The sequence below is a fragment of the Pteropus alecto genome, unplaced genomic scaffold (genome assembly GCF_000325575.1).
Source record: "Pteropus alecto unplaced genomic scaffold, ASM32557v1 scaffold7, whole genome shotgun sequence".
NCBI classification, from domain to species: Eukaryota; Metazoa; Chordata; class Mammalia; order Chiroptera; family Pteropodidae; genus Pteropus; species Pteropus alecto.
The window spans coordinates 19634711-19653042 of NW_006494614.1; the positions used below are offsets into that span (position 1 = coordinate 19634711).

The 18332-nt window shown below is 36.7% G+C and overlaps 1 protein-coding gene across 4 annotated transcripts in view; it reads left to right on the plus strand.

Moving 5' to 3' along the window:
• COL12A1 (collagen type XII alpha 1 chain) overlaps window positions 1-15889 on the plus strand; it is a 110599-nt gene extending 94710 nt beyond the window's left edge. For 3 of the 4 annotated variants that reach the window (XM_006926377.3, XM_025042896.1, XM_025042895.1), the window contains 9 exons: window positions 176-229; window positions 4346-4399; window positions 5774-5845; window positions 8964-8999; window positions 9107-9173; window positions 10255-10443; window positions 11392-11460; window positions 12473-12643; window positions 14849-15889. In XM_006926377.3, the coding sequence (XP_006926439.1) occupies window positions 176-229; window positions 4346-4399; window positions 5774-5845; window positions 8964-8999; window positions 9107-9173; window positions 10255-10443; window positions 11392-11460; window positions 12473-12643; window positions 14849-15021 (885 nt within the window). In that variant the 3' untranslated portion in view covers window positions 15022-15889. Of the gene's footprint in view, window positions 1-175; window positions 230-4345; window positions 4400-5773; window positions 5846-8963; window positions 9000-9106; window positions 9174-10254; window positions 10444-11391; window positions 11461-12472; window positions 12644-13646 lie in introns of all 4 variants that reach the window. The other variant, XM_015600423.2, reaches the window with a different exon arrangement.
• The last annotated feature ends 2443 nt before the right edge of the window (window positions 15890-18332 follow it).

An 18332-nucleotide genomic window follows, 5' to 3' on the forward strand; every position in this document is an offset into this window, starting at 1 on the left:
TCTTTCTTTCTTTCTTTCTTTCTTTCTTTCTTTCTTTCTTTCTTTCTTTCTTTCTTTCTTTCTTTCTTTCTTTCTTTCTTTATCTTTACTTATTAACATTTTGGAGCATAAACAAGTATCTTTTCCCACACAAGAAGTATATTAGTGTTTCATTTGTTTGTTTCTTTTAATGTAGGGAACCCCAGGCCTACCTGGCCCACCAGGACCAATGGGACCTCCTGGAGATAGAGTAAGTTTTCTTGGGCAAGCTATAATTATGTTGAAAATGATATTGCACTGCTGCCAATTAATTAAGCACCCTTGACAATTTGTTTGCATGGTTGGGAAGCAGAGTTTACATATCTTTTGGAAGGCTGAAAAACTATCAGATCAATCACAAGTTGTAGGAAACGAAATGGTGAGACTTTAGGAGAGTCCTTGAAGTTTTAATTTTGGGAAAACTTTTTATTTTATCAGATTTAGAAATAGTCCATAAAAGGAATTTAACCTGATTAGAAAGAGATTTAAGAAGCTTAGCAGATTGTTTTAGATCATAAAATTAACATTTTTGTTATGAGACAGCTTTTATGTAACTCTGAGAGTAGTCTTTATTTCCAGGGCATTGTCCACAAAGTCAGGCCATCCTCCTTACACCTTCAGAACTCAGATACCACCTCTAGGCCTTGATGATGAGATAGACAGCTGGTACTTAGCAGGGGGAAAAATGCCTTAAAAAGTAAAAGCTTTCAGGTTTGCTCTTGACTTATGAAACCAGTGCAGGAAATCCATGAATACTTTGATAAGAGATTTTAGAACCAAGGAACTAATGACTTTTCAGTATCTTATGATTCAGAAAACGATCTGAGAGTAGTCTGTATTCTCACTAATCAAAAGTTAACATCTATGACTAACAGCAGAATCTGAGAGGGCCAGTGCTGTAATAGCTGTCATTAAAAACATTGACTTATTTACCTTCACACCTCTAAGACACTGCTGGGCGGAACAGGAAGGTCATTCAGATGGACCAAAAATTTGCCCAGATAATACCAAGCAATGGATGATATGCCAATGAGGTTTATCTGCTCCTATGCCTACTTGTGAGTTTGAGAGAGAGAGAGAGGTCAAAGAGAAGACTGTATTCTCTGGGAGTCTGGGACCTAGAGACACACACACTCTCTCTCTCTCTCTCTCTCTCTCTGTCTCTCTCTCTCTCTCTCTCTCTCTCTCTCTCATACACACATATTAACATGATGCCTTTGAGATTGACACTGTTTTTTTGAATTATTTCACAATAAAAGACAAAAATGAAGATTGCAAGGGTGACAAGTCAGTCTATTCAATAGAAAGCAAAACCAAAAATGCCACAACCAACAGGTATTGATGGACTGACTCATTTCCTGCTGTTACTACTGAAGCCTGTTGGCTCATCACACTCTCCCTGCGTGGGCTTCATGCAGACATGGTGGGTTTCCAGTGCAGGTCCCACCTACATGCTCTTTTTGAGTTGGCAGTTCAGGCAGCCATCACCATCATCACTGCTTCTCTTAAAAATGAGTGAGTGGGAAGGACTATGCCTTTTCTACTCTCAAATTCTAATCTGAGAATCTAACTTCGTGACGAAGCTACCCAGGTCCCTCGGATTGTGAGCAAGGAGACTTTTAAGGAAATAGTTCTAATCTTTCCCTCACAGCCTTGTACACCTACCCACCACTTGGTTTCCTACCATTAATGCTGAAAGTAGGGTGCACAGCTGATGGAATTTAAGTTTGGAAAGTTAGGTAGACTTTGGATATGGACATCTTAGCTGAAAAAAGAAAGAAAGAAAGAAAGAAAGAAACCTTAACCCTGTGGGGGAATAGAAGAGAAGAAAATTCAAGAGAGCAAGCCCAAAGACTATGGTGGGGAAGAAGATTGTTACCAAGGTGGAGCTGGTAGGGACAGGATGCATGGGCTGTCTTCAACATAGATGATGTTCAAATTGAGACACAGCTTTGTGGAGTGTTAGGAAGTAACAAAATAATTGCAAGAACAGGTATCAGATACATGTGTATCTGTGAAGACAACCGTAGGTCTTCTGAGCCACCCTCCCATTGGGAGAAAGCAGCAATAATTGCTGCAGCTTTGAAAATAGAGAATAAAATTATAGCACAAAGTTCTGCAGATGAATCATAGCCCTTCTAGGCCATCAGACTAAAATCCTACTCACCCCAAATTAGATATATGTTTCTCCTAAAAGAAAATGGTTGATCAGACCTAAGTTTCCATTGATGGATGAATGGATAAACAAAACGTGGTATATAAAAACCAATAGAACATTATTCAGCCATAAAAAGGAAGTATAACACATGCTACAACATGGATGAACTGTGGAAACATTATACTAAGTGAAATAAGGAAGAGCACTGGGGGATGCTTAGCAGCATCTCTGGCCTCTGTGCACTATATCAGAATGCAATACTATTCAGCCTTAAAAAAGAAGGAAAACCTATAATTTGCAACAACATGAATGAACCTGGAGGACATTATGCTAAGTGAAATAAGCTAAGTACAAAAAGACAAATACCGAATGATCTCACTTATGTATGGAATTTTTAAAAAGTTGAACTCATGAAAGTGGAGAGTAGAATGGTGATTGCCAGGGGTAGAGGGACAGGGACAATGGGGAGATATTGGTCAAGGGTACAAAGTTTCAGTAATACAGGATAATGCAGGATCAATAAGTTCTGGAGATCTAATATATAGCATAGTGACTATAGTCGATAATACTATTGTATAGTTGAAATTTGTTAGTAGAGTAGATCTTAAATGTTCTCAATATACTCAAAAATGATAACTATGTGAGGCGATAGGTATGATTATGATTATGGTGATTACCTTGTAGTGCTAATTATTTTACAATGAATACATGTATCAAAACATTGTCTTCTATACCATAAGTATCAATTATACATCAATAAAATTGGCAAAAAATGTTCTTAGGTTGACTGAAGGAGGATTATTCAGAAATATGATAGTTATCTAAAAAAAAAAAAAAAGAAAAAAAAGAGTGTCCTATATAGCAGTTGGAGAAATCTAGATGGAAGAAATGCCATTCATACTGTCCAAACAATACTACCAATACATTTTTGCTTCTTAAGTGGCTCTCAGAAGAAATGTTGATGTTATATCAAATGAACTTGAAGCCTGTTTTTTTTTTGTTAAGCAGGCTTAGATCTTCCAGAACACAGTCTGAAATTTTTATCTCTAAGTTTCAGAGAAAAAAAAAATTTTTGGCAGGGAGGGTAGAGTACTTTTAACAATTTTAAGGAAATAATTTAAACTTCCTGTTGTAAAATCAATGGCAGTGTGGATACTTAAGCAGGCAGTGATCCAAATGTTCTTGATTTTTGCTGGAATCCAAGAATATGGATGAAATTATCTCTTATTCTCTGCAGAAAATTAGACAAAAATCTCCTTTGACAGAGGAATGCAACAACCATAAAAAATGATCTGACTCAGAAATCCTAGGCTGGATTTCAGAGACCTGCTTTTGGGATGAATGTTAACTGGTAGCATAGTGACTCATTCCAGGCAGAGGTCATTTGGCACTGTGTGGAGATGGGGCACTGGAGCCAAAGAGCCAGCCTGTGCGAGGTTGTTCTGTGCCCTGGGGACAGAGCTCTTCTTCCCAGTCAGCCCGGCACTGACGAGGGTCAGGTCTGTCCTGTGAGATGAGGAGAGGAGAGATGGGCCACTAAAAAATTAGCTGAAGACTGAGGATTTTCTTTGCTTTGACTGGGGAGAGTGGTTAAGACAGTATTGCTTCTTTTTTTGGGCGGGGAGGAGAGAAATTCACGAGGAGTAGAGACATCAGTAGTCCTGCCCTGGCTGTCTGGCTGTTGCTTACAGAATGAGGGAGTTTTCTAATCAGGTGGCTGGCCTTTCTTTCATCTTTTATGAGATCACATGTTTGTCTCAGCAACATTTCTTTTATCCTACTTTGATCCTTCCAGGGCCAGTTTGTGGACATTGACTTTTTAGTAGAAAGGGTTAGTCTTCCATTAGACTTCCTCACACTCTTACAAAAGCAAAAGCTGGCATTTTCATTGAAAGAAATCCTTTCTTTGGAGAAGATTTGTTTGAGCTTTCAAATAGTTATATTTATAACTATCTAATGAATGAGTATAGAAATTAATTATTCAATAAAAGGTGTAAGTTAAATTGGAAAGCATTTTTTTCTATATCTGTCTTTATATTGAATAGTTATCGGCAAACAACAAATTGGATTCAATCCTTCACCGTTCACACTTAGCAACCAGTTTAGTGTCACTTCTTTTCACTTGGTAATTATCTCACTAATCCATAATTAATTTTATTTTTATAATAGGGCTTTACTGGAAAAGATGGTGCAATGGGACCCAGGGGTCCACCTGGACCACCGGTAAGAAGGGAATGGGTTGTCCCCCTATCTCAATATTGCTGGAGAAGAGCCTGTAAACCTGGCTTTTGAGGTGCATTCCATCTATGCTGTGGGGTATGCCATTGAGGTTGCTGTTTGTTTTTATTTTCCTAAATTAAAAAGGGGTAAGGAAAAAGGTGTTTTAAAACACGATCTTTCTTTTTAATCAAGTTATATTTGAAAAATATGAAAACGTCCCTAACGAATTCAGTCTGTAGTTAGTACCTCAGTCTTTCCATCCCCACATTGAGTAGTGAAATGTTATGATTTCACCAGTTACTTCGTAATCCACAATTTTAACAATCTGTCGTCTCTGATATTTGAATTTTAAGAATATTTGTTACTGAATAGCTATCAGTTATTCTGAGGAAGTAATTTTTACTCAAGTTAACTTTCTAATTAAGATCTTTGGGGCAAATACTGCAGTCAATGATTTTGAAAGTGGCATCTGTATACCTGCATCCAGGTGAGATCACAAATTCTTTGAGGTGATGAATGCTCTTTGTCTTATGGCATGATATGAAGATTCAAGAGCGTATGTTAAAACAATCATTATTTATGTTTATATGTTCTCAGGTAAAGGTGAGTTTAAATGTATAGTAAACTTTCACTCAAGTATTTATTATTGTGCTTAACATTTGCATAATTGATGAAGTAAAGGATTGTTTTAGTAATTTTGGTGATTCCATTTTAGGAAAATTTTAGGTTTTAGAACATAATGTATTGGTTAGTAGATATTCTATTCTACAGAAAATATGGCTCAAATGTCTTGAAGCTGTGTTAAAAGAAACAAAGAGAAATTCTTATGGTTTTGAGGGGGTGAAGGGTGCTGATATGACAGAAGAAAGTGGAAATATGGAGAATGTACCAAACAAAAGGAAATTTCTAGGCTGAAAGTGCAATTTCCATCAGACAAGGAAAGACTTTGCCACAGTGGTGCTCAAAAACTGGCTACCTTCTTAATTTCTTCCCCAGCCAAAGTTTTCATTCTTGTCTTTTGATGAGTTGTCTGGTTATATAATAGAAATAAACTAAAAAACATCGATTGCTCTCTGCAGATTCACTTTGTAATAAATTTACTGGGACTACAGTCTGTGAATTATGAAACTGATTATATATAATTTTTCAAATGGTTTCAAAATATATTTTAGAATTATACAGTCCTTAAAGATTGAATGGGAATTTTCAAGAGTTTTTTCTTTCATGTTAACTTAAAATTTGGTTTTACTCTTCCTTAATATGTGATTATGTGCTGCTTCATTTAAAAGCTAAGAAGCTGGCTATCCTTTGTTAGTTTACTTTAGATGGGATTTTTCTTTCATCATGACATTCCCTTTCCTGACCTGTGTGTTATAGGGAAGCCCAGGCTCTCCAGGAGTCACGGGACCAAGTGGGAAACCAGGAAAGCCAGGAGATCATGGCAGACCAGTAAGTGGACAGCTTGCATGTCTAGAGTCATTTTACTTTTGGCCACCGGTAGAGAGGATACTGCTTTGGCATATTTACATTATCTCTGTTGTAATGTGTTTGAAGCATTTGTTGAAACTATGCTAAACCCATGGATTTAACTTGGTACTAGTTCTAAAGGTTTTCTCTCTGAGTTAGAATATTCTGGGATGAAAACTGTGGTCATAGGGGTTGTGAGCCAAGGCACATATTTTTGCACTGTATAAACACTCAAAGCTGGGTCAGCAGAATGATTCTTTTTATTTAGGAATGGCGTGCTGCTTAACATAGAAAAATACATGATGATGGTGCATGGTGCTTCTATATGCAGTGTGCAGATATTAACTCTTTGGCAGTATCGTGCAGCCAAGCCACTTGGTCTTTTCTCTTTCCTTGAGGCTACTAAGAACATAGTCTCAGAATGAAAAGCCTTGATCTAATCTGTTTTTTAACTTTTTTATACAGCCCTGCTCAAGTTTACATCCAGTTTAACTTTCTTTTACCCAGATATTTTGGTTAAAATAATAGTTGAGATATCTGGTATTTTCAAATTAGTATTTCTAAAACTGAATTTGAAGTTCCTAAAATACCCAGAAGTATTTACAATAACTCTTGGGCTTCATATTCTTTACAGATTATTCCTTATTTGTATGTTCAAAGCACAAATTTATTTTAAGCAGTATTTTTTTTTTTTGTCTGAATAGAATTCTGAAATATAAAAATTTATCTTAAAGACAATTAGGTCCAACTATTAGCAGTGACACAAACCTCTCAGGACTGTCCTCTGGACTGAACTTCTCTTTTCTTAGGTATTGTCCAAGTTACATGAACCCAAGTTTTAAAAAAAAATTAATGTCAATCAAACTTAGGGTAGAATCTTTATGTGTCATGGCTTCCCTTCTATGTTTACATAAAATTAAGCAAGCAGCATAAAGATTAAAAGACTCCTGATATACTTTATAATCTCTGTGTACCCTAGCACATGACTTTATTACTCTCTTTTGCTTAATGAATCATGGCAGAAACTTCATAAGAGCAGTTAAAAGTACTTGGAACTTTTCTACCTATTCAGAATTCTATTTCATTTTACTATGGCCAAAATAAGGGTCTATGTAAGAATGTTACTGATGAAATTGATGGTTATAGCCAGAAACTTGAAAGAAACTTCTACTTTCTTGACTTGAAATGTGATCTTTAGATACTGGCAATAAAGATAATTTCTACAAACCATATTATATAGAACAATCTCAGAGTTGCAGTAAATTAAAAAGAAAACACCCTAAGAACAATCTTGAAGTAGCAGTAAATGTGAAAAAAAAATTCCCTGAAATTTACAAAAGGCTCCCAATCAATAATAAGTGTTTCTATAAGAATCCAGTACTTTTGGCAAATGGAGAGCCAAACTCCAGTTTTTCCTATGATTATAATTTGGTAACATTTATTTGGACTATATCGACATCCTTTTCTTGCTTTATCTTTCTTGTTTTTCTAAAGTGGCAAATTGCCTCTCCTTTTCTTCTCTATTCTATCTTTAATTTCTAAAATCCAGACTAGTAGATGAGTGTATAAAGGTCTCAGCAGAGAGCTTGGCTTACTTGTGGTTAGCTTATGACATTAGCTATTATAACTGATTGATACCTTGTACTTACAACACCTGATGTTGTCTAGTAGATGTTTTCAAGAACTGCTTGTGGAATATTTTTATTCATTTACTCAACACCTGTTTGTTTAGTGCCTAAATGTGCTAGTCAGTGTTTTAGGGTCTGGGGATACAACAGTAAACAAGACAAAGTCTTCCTGTCCTGGAGATTCTAGTGGGTTATGGACCAAAAACATGTAAATAAATAATATAGTTTCTGGTGATGACGAATGACATGAAGAAAAAAGAAACAGACTAAGAGGTTAGAGAGTAATTATGGTGGTGGGGAGATGGCTATTTTAGATATAGTAGTCAGAGCCTGTCTGAGGTGGTGACATTGGAATGAAGTGAAGGAGCAAGCTGTTTGAAGAGTTGTGGGAAGAGGGTTCCAGGCAGTGGGAACAACATGAATAAAAGCCCTGTGTGAAGAATGAGTCTGGCATGTGAAAGAAACAGCAGAGAGGCCCGGGGTACCCAAAGTCAAGGGAATGAAGACGAAGTAAGATAGCTGGGTTGATGATCATGTGGACCACCTAGGCAATGATAAGGAATTCTTCTCCTCAGTGTCATGGGAGTCCCTTGGAGCTCAAAGAGTGTCATGATCTAATTTTCCTTTAAAAAAATATCACTCTGGCTTCTGTGTGGAGAATATACACTAAAAAGGCAAAACAGGAAGGAGGAAGACCAGCTAGGAGGATACTGGAGTAGTTTAGGCAAAAGTTTTGGAGACTGTAAGACCTGTTTTGGTTTGGGATATTATCTGAACACTAGATTTGTCAATGGTTTGGATGTTCTTTCTGTGATAGCAGTTGGCAGTCTGTAAATACATTACTAAAGGACAAAAACTTCTTGCACTATAAGAAAAACTTTTTCCAAGATCCTCTCATGGTCAGCGAGAGGCCTGATAAAGTAGGAATAAACATTCTGCAGTTGTGTTTAGATGTGGGACCACCATTTGGATTGAATTATTTAATAAAGGAGACATATGGTTCCTTTTATATCCAATGCACACACACACACTCAAAAATCATTGGAAGAAGAGATATATGTTTAATTAGGGAATTGACAGAAAGCCCGATGGTTCTTACTAGAATTGAACCAAGATTAACCTCCTGGACAATCTACAATAACCAGCTGAATTACCCAGCCAGGGCAATGTAAAAGAAAGTGTCATGTTACTAAGGGCAATTTTTACCTGTAGTTCAGTTCCAAGCCTATATTGTGAATGCTATCATAAAATGTATGCATAGTATATAACTTCTAAATTATGATCATAAAATTCACATCTCAGTACTCTTTTGGAGGACATGTGCTTCAGAGAGAGGGTGGTGGGAGAGGGGATTAGATTCCTTTTTACAGACAAGCAAAATGTAATATTGCTCTCTTTTGTCATCATGTCAATCATGAATCATTTTAGACCATGTTTATCAGTTTCTGATATATGAAATTCCTATATTTCAGGGTCAATCTGGATTGAAAGGAGAGAAAGGCGATAGAGTATGTATTCCTTAAAATTTGACTTACATTTATTTTGTGTGTTAAACATAGAAGTGTGAAACTGTAGCAATAATGTGCTAATTATTCTTATTGATTTAATTAACAAGGGAGACATCGCTTCCCAGAACATGATGCGGGCAGTTGCAAGACAAGTCTGTGAACAATTGATAAGTGGTAAAATTTCTTTTCTTTTTAAACGTGTGAATGGTTTTTGATTAATTGCAGGAAAATGCAGACTTTGAGTCGTATAGTTTCTAAGATATATGTTTCTATTTCATTTTTGATGATCTCTTATTTTTATGTTATCAGTTTTATAACTGGTAGATAAGGCTAGTGATATTTTAATGATTGTCATTAAGATAAAATAATTACTCAAGATAAAATAAAGCCTGTTATATTTGGTCTGATACAAAATCACATTTTAAAAGGACTTTTCAGTGTAGAATTTTTAGTGATCTTCATCTGGGTATATATGGAAGCAGCAAACATTGGATCTTTTAAGTTACGAACTTTAAGTTATCCCATGACTTTCGGGAAGGAGGCCCGCCAAGATTAACTTGATCATAGAAAGTCTCTTTTGGGGGGGACATTTTATTGCCTCCTTGTATTTCACAAACTCTTCTCAGTTCATGAGGCCCATTGCACAACAAAGCTCAGTGCTTCCAAACCAAGTGTGGCCTTGAACTCAGATTTCCCTCTTCCAGAAGTCTTAATCAGTGTTTCCTGAAATGTGGTCCTAGGAACACCTGCATTAAAATCACGTGTGTTGCTTGTTAGATATGAGGGCTCCTAGGCCATACTCTAAATCTGGTGAATCATTGTTCTTGGAAATGAGGCCCAGAAATCTGTATTTTTCAACATATCCCACAGGCTATTCCAATTTACATTGATTATCATCGTCTTAGGTGCACACAAGAATGGTATCATTTCTTAATTATAAAAAGGTTCTCTTTTGAGGAACATCATCTGGCAAACCTCAGGGCTTTCTATTAGAGCCGTATTAAACTTGTACAACTCTTTTATGTTTATAGCAATGCTTGTGGCTTACTTGGTCAGTATTTTGTGCAGACAGTTATTTATTAGGGATCATTTTGTCCTTGGTGACTGCAGTGTTTTGTTTGATTTTTTTAGGGTTATAATTAGAATGTTTCCTGGAGGGAGAGGAATAGAGATAGATTTCACTAGACACTGAGAGAAACTAGTTTCACCTTCCCTTTTTGTGTTTCTTACTAACAAGTCTTATTTCTATCTGTAGGTCAGATGAACAGATTCAATCAGATGCTGAATCAGATTCCAAATGATTACCACTCCAATCGCAACCAGCCAGGCCCACCAGGCCCCCCAGGCCCCCCAGGTAGTGCGGGAACCAGAGGAGAACCAGGACCTGGGGGGCGACCAGGCTTCCCTGGCACACCAGGGATGCAGGGACCCCCAGGGGAACGAGGTAGGCATTTCTGGCTGCTGCATAAAGGATGGAATCTGCAAGTGTAAGAGCTGGGGAAGGTTGAAAAGCATGTGGAAGACTGAACTTGGCAAACTAACTAGTCTCATCTGGGCAGCCCCAGAAGAGTCGTGTGTCCACAAACTGGTCTTCTTCAGGTGGCCACAAACCATAGAGCCATAGCTTAGAAAACAAAGATTTTGTTAGGAGATTTCAGTAAAAAAAAATGCTATTTTCTGGCTGTTGTTGTTAATGGGAAAAACTGTATCTTGGCAAATTCAAGTCGGGCACTAAAACGTATTAATTGTTGTGACTAACAAGAGTTGGGCAGCGACTGAATGTACTTAAGCAGCCCTACGGTTTTAGATTCACAATGTTTTGGTCCTTTTATTCAGGGCCTGGCTCTGGTCTTATGGGTTTCTTTGGCTTTAATTTTATGGTAGATAAGTGTAATTGAAGGAAAAAAAGAAAAATAGGATTATCTGATTCCAGATGTTTCAGGACTCTGGGTATTTGGCTTCTGTCAAAGTAGTAGTTAACATTCGGAGAAAATTTAAGATATTTCTCTAATTCTGATAGTGTGGATGCTGCACTAATAAGGCTACTAAAGATAAGAAACCTTTAAAATGTTTTTCAATGCATTGTAACTATTTGTTCAAGATTTCTGTTCTTAATAACTGTTTCTAAAAAATATATTAGACATGTTTGTTTTCTTCAAACAATTTTTTTTTTTCCCCTGACTTGTAGCCAGATTTGTTTCTTGGCCATGAATCTGGAATTACACAAATGTCTAGAAAGAATTTGGCTTAAAGAGTGAACTTCTGTGAAAAATTACATTCTGCTTTCACTAAGGGAAATGAATTACTTGAATCAAGTATTATCAGTTAAAATGAAAACTACATGTTTCCAGATAACTTACCCCTGTGCTTTATCTTTTTTGTCCTTCCTTAGGTTTGCCAGGAGAGAAAGGTGAAAGGGGTATTGGGTCTCCAGGAGCAAGAGGGCCGCCTGGTCCCCCAGGTAGGTCTACTAGTATATCACATAATACATGATGTTAACTATAAAGAGAGCACACAAACCCCCAAGAGATCTAAAACTTCCTTCTCTTAGCTTCAGGCATGCCTACCATCATGGAATATATTTTAGCAAGAAGTTCAACTTGTATGACCTCCTCATTTCTATGTTCTCTTTGCTCAAAAAATGTTTGAATGTGTTCAATTAAGCATTCACTGTAACTTTAATTTACGAGGGTATGAGTTTCAGTGACACAGAGTTACTCTTTTCTTTCTTATGAAATTCCTGTTTGTTATGTTTGGCCTCACAGCCTTTAAGAATGGTGTCATTTCTAATTTCTTCCAGTATTCTTCAAGATGTTGCTAGTAGACTGAAAAAAAAGTATTCTCACTAAAAAGCCCGACATATTGTAAGATTTCACTTACAGTCTCTTTATTGATGTTTTGGAAAGAAAAAGTAGTTACCGAGTTATATATTTCTTTCACTAGACTGAAGTGATATAAAAATTTTTTTTCATTATAATGTCCATGAGATCCTTGCAACCAAGGTCGGCCTTAGTGGTTACTTGTTTACATTTATATTAACCATAGTATCACTTGATTCAGAAATAACATTGCTTACATAGTCTGGAGGTGTAGAGCAGGCAGGCACTTACCTGTTTTCTGGGCAGTCCAATGTGGCTATTATAGCCATTTCCTTCAGGTAGTCTTATCTCCATGAGAGTGGAAGCAGATCAGAGAACTCATTGATATCTTTAGTTTGGCTTAATTCTTGCTAAGTCAATTTTCTTTGAATGGAATCATGAAAATAGTTGGATTTCTGGCATTTACTTTTGATGAATCACTGGTAAGAAAGTTCTAAACTTTGGTTTATATTGGTGATTTCTTAAGGAAATATTTTCTTACTATACACTAGTGAATTGTCTAGTCTGGAGGCAGTGGAAATTCCAAAGTGTTGTTGATTGCCTCAGAAGATGTCTTTAACAAGAGGGGAAATATTTGTTTTAATGCCATACTAGGTCCACAAGGAGAATCCAGAACGGGTCCACCAGGGTCCACAGGTTCAAGAGGTCCTCCTGGTCCTCCAGGTCGTCCTGGAAACTCAGGTATCCGAGGACCCCCAGGTCCTCCTGGATACTGTGACTCGTCCCAGTGTGCCAGCATCCCTTACAACGGGCAAGGCTATCCAGGTATGTTGTTGCCATTGTAGGAATTAAAGAATCTTTATAGAAACGAAGTTCCCTAGCATTGAAGGAAGGTTGATTTGAGGATTTCTTGAAGATATCAACTCTTGCAGTTGTGTGTTTTGATTAGTAATATCGTTCTCTCTCAAAACATAAAACTATTTCACTGTTTGGAGTTGAATAATTATTTTCTCTCCCTTCCAATATTTCTGCATTTACCAAATCACATCATAAAACTCTCCTTATTTTTCTTGAAAGTTCAAAGAATGCTACCAGTTGACTTTTATTTTATTTTACATTTTTTGCCTAACCTAAAATTTGAGAACAGAGATTTGTTGCATCACTTGTACAATAATAAGAATATATATTTTAAGAAATTGTATTGGGAATCTAATGTGTAGGCAAATTATTTGATAACATGGTGCAGGCAATCGAAATAATTCACTATCTCGCTTTGTCCATAGAATTAATATTTATAAAATCTGAGACCTAATTTTTTAAAAGAGTAGTAAAATTCTAGTGTTTTGAATTTTCTTATGTCTGATTTTGGGGAAGGTGGGGACAGGGGAAATATGCTGATCTGGAGATAAGAAAAGAAAGTCATGCTGTGGTCAGCGGTGACCTTTTCATCAGCGCACCCTCAAGCATCTTGCAAGTTTAAAAATGATACTGCTGTTTGATATGGTTGGCTACTAGCATATAGTGCATGAGTAGTTGAATATCTAAATATCTATATATCTATATATTTATGTGACTACTTACATATGACCAAAAGTAGTAATGAATCTTAATGTAAATTTCTCATGCAACCCATTCACAAAATTAAAATTTAATGCTTTATAAAATAAATTTAAATTACTTCTGCCTTATGATATGTGTGAATAACTGGAAATATATGGATATATATATATATATATTCTTTAACCATTACATACTTAGATGGATGTGTATATATATTTTTTGCATAGTAATTCAACTTTTAAAAACTATCATCTTTGACCTGTTTCAGGTTCCGGCTAACAAATTTTCTAAGTCGCCAGTGCTGCTTACAGTTTGAATACATGAAAATCCTGTTTCTGAGATGTTTGCGCACATGCTTATTAGGAAATGAGTCTGTATGGAAATCTCACCACAAATATGGTTAACGAACCGGGTCAACATCATAAAGGAGGGTGGAGACTCTTTATACTAACCTGAATGAGACGAAAGCAGTGGTGTTAGTTTTTAAGCCTGATGCATTTCAATAATAATGTAGAGAAATATTATTAAAAAAAAAAAAAGTTCAAATACACCGCCATGAGGAGCCTCAGTTGTGAAAGAGATGCATAGTAGAACTACTAACCAGCGAAGATCATGCCATTTTGAGAAAAACAATTAACCTGGTTAAAGAGAAATGTCTTATGTAAATAATAAACTAATTGTGGCTTGTAAATGATTTGTATGTGACCCTGTTCACTAAAATCACTTAACAATTCTACAGTAAGCTTCTGCATCAATGCCTGCTGCTTGCTCTATGCTGCAATAACACCGAATGGAATCGCCTCATCTCTTGCTTGTTAGCGATGTGTCTGATTCAGGGCATGTGTCTTATTATTATTATTTTTTTGTACATGTACTCTCATTCTGGGTTTTGTAATTGCAATTTTCAAACCAAAGTTTTATAATCACTTTTTTTCTTCCTGTTTCGCTGTAGTCACTGGTGTTCCTCACCCACCAGCTGTAATTCAGTCTGTGGGAGAGAGCCACAGACAAATGTCATGTACTGTATATTACCTGGTTATAGTTGATTTTCACTTTCAGAGTTCAGTTTCTAGGAGCCAACAAAACTTCCCCTCACCTCCTCATCTTTCCCAACTGTTCTTTGAATTGAGGAGTTTGAAGTCATGAACAGTTACTTGAGGATTTGCGAAAATCCTACCTAGGTTCTGCGTTTACAGTTCTTTGGCCCAGTCTCTGACCCTTCCCAGGTATTTGTGCAAATGATTGTATTTACTGCTGGATCTTTGAAGGTTTTTTTTAAAAAATAAGTGCCATTACATTATTTGAGCATCACCAAATTCTCTCTGCAAACGGAAGGAATCAGACATTGTAATTTATCTATTTATAGTTAGGAGATTAAGACTGGAGTGCCATCACCTCGGGTGATAATTTAGCTTTTGCTGTGTATGTACCTTCCAAATCATGCCATAACTGTAATGTTGAATCGGACAGAGCCGTACGTGCCCGAGGGCGGGGCCTACCTGCCTGAGCGCGAGCCCTTCATCGTGCCGGTGGAGCCCGAGCGGACAGACGAGTACGAGGACTACGGCGCAGACCAGCCTGCGGACGAGCATCCTCCCCACGCGCGCTGGCGGCGCGCCCTGTCCCGCGGCCTGGGGCAGTGAACCTGAGACTGCGCCCAGCGCGGCCAGGCTGGGGGGAGGTGTTGGGATTCTCATTTACAGGTCAGATAGAGCAATGTACGTCTCGTCTGCGATGTTTCTTCCAGCGTTGCTTCATCCAAGAGTACTTTTCTGACTGTTAAGAGAACCTTGTTTCTGCAAGAAGCCTAGCTCGCTGCACGCAATCTGTAGACATCTTTGCCTTAGCCCTTAAAATGCTTGCAAAATACTTTGTTCACAAAAGCTGCAAGGAGAGAACGTGCCTTGTGCCTTTAGTTTGCACAGCGGGCAGCCTCGGTGAAACTCTTAGGTTAAGCAGTAAGTCCTGGAACCCAGAACTACTGTATATTTCGAGAGGACAGTTTATCTTTTCTGATAATTATTTACAACCCAATTACACCACGATTCAAGTAATTTCCCTCCTAAAGCCAAAAAGGAAGGAAAAGTCAACTCCATTGCAATTATTTATCTTCCTCTTCTATCTTCTGTTATATATTATGGCATAGAATGCTCTCATACATCTCCTTTAACAACCACAGACCTTAAACCATGTAGCTGAAATTATTGTATCAACTGGATACAGTTTCATATTGCCTTAAACCTCCTTGTTTTAGACACACTAACATTTATGCCAAATTGCAGATTATTCTGCAGAGATGGAATTGCATGTTTGTGTTGTATATTTAGTATGAACTTTTTTTTCAGAATATAATGTTTCTTAGTTATCAAAAGCAGTTGGAAATGTTTGCAAGACTATGAACATAGAATTGCTGCTTTTATATTTTAACTGCAGATTGTGAATTTCACTGCCTTATATTATTTATTTCTGAAACAAAAGAGGCATTTTTCAATAAAACTACTGAAAATTTGACATGTGTGTTTCTTCTTTGGCCTTTTGGACTGTTTAGATGGTTGTCACAACAAACAAGTTTATATCCTTGGATACAGTTATAAATCTTGCTAATATATTAAATTATGCTAAATAACTTTAGATTTTTAATGATATGGTGAAGTCATAGAAAGAGTGGTGAGAATCTTTAAAAGCCAAGCTGATTCCAAAGGCTTTATTAGGAATGTAGAGGATGTGTGGGTTGGTGGAAAAAACAACTAGGTATCCTAGGAGACCCCAGACAACCAAATAACCTTTAACAAACTACATGATTTCATATGCATTTAATTTCTTAACCTACTAGCATGTTTAATTGCAAAATGGGAAATTCCTTAATGGAAACTTTTACATTTAGTGATACCTTCCTTTTGCACTTTTACGAATGCAAATAACATCATTCTAAATATCAAAGAAAACAATGTAAATGTTGGTTTGAAAGAACCAACATCAGTTGAAGGGAGAGAGGTAGTGGTAGAAAATTTTCCACAGAGCAGAACATCTGAGTTAAATACTTCCTGGAGACCAAGATCAAAAGGAATATACAACAAGTGAATGTGCTGTGTTCACCAGGTTTCAAGCAGATTGCTAAATTCATTCACCTGTAATTCCCAATACTGCACTTTGAAAGTTAGAAGACACCCCCGAGATAATTCCAGTTCAATTCTTTGCTTTACGCAGGAAGAAACAGACTCAGCTAATTAGTATCAGAACAAGGTAAAAACTCTAGGTCTTGTGATTCTTAACCCTATTTTCTTAACCTCATTTTATCACCAGATATTCTCTCTGCCCCCCCTTCCCGGGAACACCTACTCCTAGACAAGAACTCTCAAACCTCAAAGTTTTATGAATTTATTTTAATTAATTTCTGATTCATTTGGGTTTTGGATGCTCCTTGACGAAGAGCCTCTGTATCAGGAGCACCAAAGGTGAGTTCAGTTCCTCATCACTGATACAGCTGGGTCTCAAGGTCACGTGGATTTGAGGCCCAAAGGAATTCCATCTCTCACTGGCTAGATGTGGGTTAGATCCTTGGTGCTGGCAGGCAATACACTGATAAACTATCTTCTAGTCTCTGCTGGGACAGGGGACGAAGGGCCAAGGCATTCCTAACTAAGGGATAAGCACAAAACTAAGCAACTGAGATACATGTTGTGATTTTAATTTTCATAGTCTATTTTTTTCTTAATTAAGTTTGCTGAATCTTATGTTAAAATCATTTTTGTGATCCCTGATCCAGTGCAGACTGACAAGTGATAGGGAGAAAAGGCCAGATAGTCTAGGTTTAAAAACTAATGGTAAAATCTCACAAATTGAAACATGTAGGTGCTGGTTTACTTATTCAAACTTTCTCTGGGGAATACAGAACAACTTGAAATACTTTTCTAGCTATTTAAATTTGGGGAAGCATTATAAAAATTTTTTTTATAACTTACATTTGAAGCCAGGGTGTTTATCTTTAAGACACTAGCCTGAAGTACCTGCAGTACGAGGTTGTAGCTTCTGAGGGTTACAGTAAAAAATGTTTTCAAAATTTCAAAATAGCACTTAAATAGGTCCTAATTTCTGAGTAGTTTTTATAGAGTGTTTTGAACAATAGGATTAACAACTAGCAAGTTCAACTGGCAACTGCACATGTATTTTCTCAGATTTGTGAGCATCTGTTTTTGAATCTGTAAAGAATAATGCTGCCTTTGCAGTTGCTTAAATTTATATTTTATTTTTTATACAAATAAAGTCAATGTAATTGTTCCTTACTATTTGTTATTTATTATATCTGTCACACTATATTTGGCACATAAGATTATTTCTCAGTTGGTTTTAGTCAATTTCTCCACAATAAAAGGTGTTTTGATTATACTATCCTCATGTCTGAGTGCCTTATGAAGAGTAGCCAATTAAACAAAAAATAGCTGGTAAATCCTTTATTTTCAAAGGTAATCTTTTAAAATGCAAATTAATATTGATCCCTAAATCACCTTATTCTTGTGGTTAGAAAATGAATTTAGATATGAATATCTAAGTGAACATTTTTAACCTTTTCACTCTTAGATTCAGACTGCTGAATGCTGTTGGAAAAAAATCACATGGACTTGCTTTCAGGGAATGACCTATATGCTGGTCACTTACAGACCGTGTCTCCAACACTGATCTTTTGCCTGGTTCCATATCAGTATATACAACTGTGTACCCCTCTTTGAAGTTCCACAAACACCTCAAAATTAACACATCTGGTATTTAGCAGGATTAAATTTTGTGACTGACAAAGTCACAAAATAACAGTGGCTTAAACAAGTAGAAATTTCTTTATTTCTCATGTTTAAGAAGAAAAAGTCCGAGGCTTTTTCAATCTTGCTGTTCTGCTTTTTGTGGTTTCTTTGGCTGAGTTAAACTTATGGTCCAATATGCTAAGTAGAACTCTAGCTAT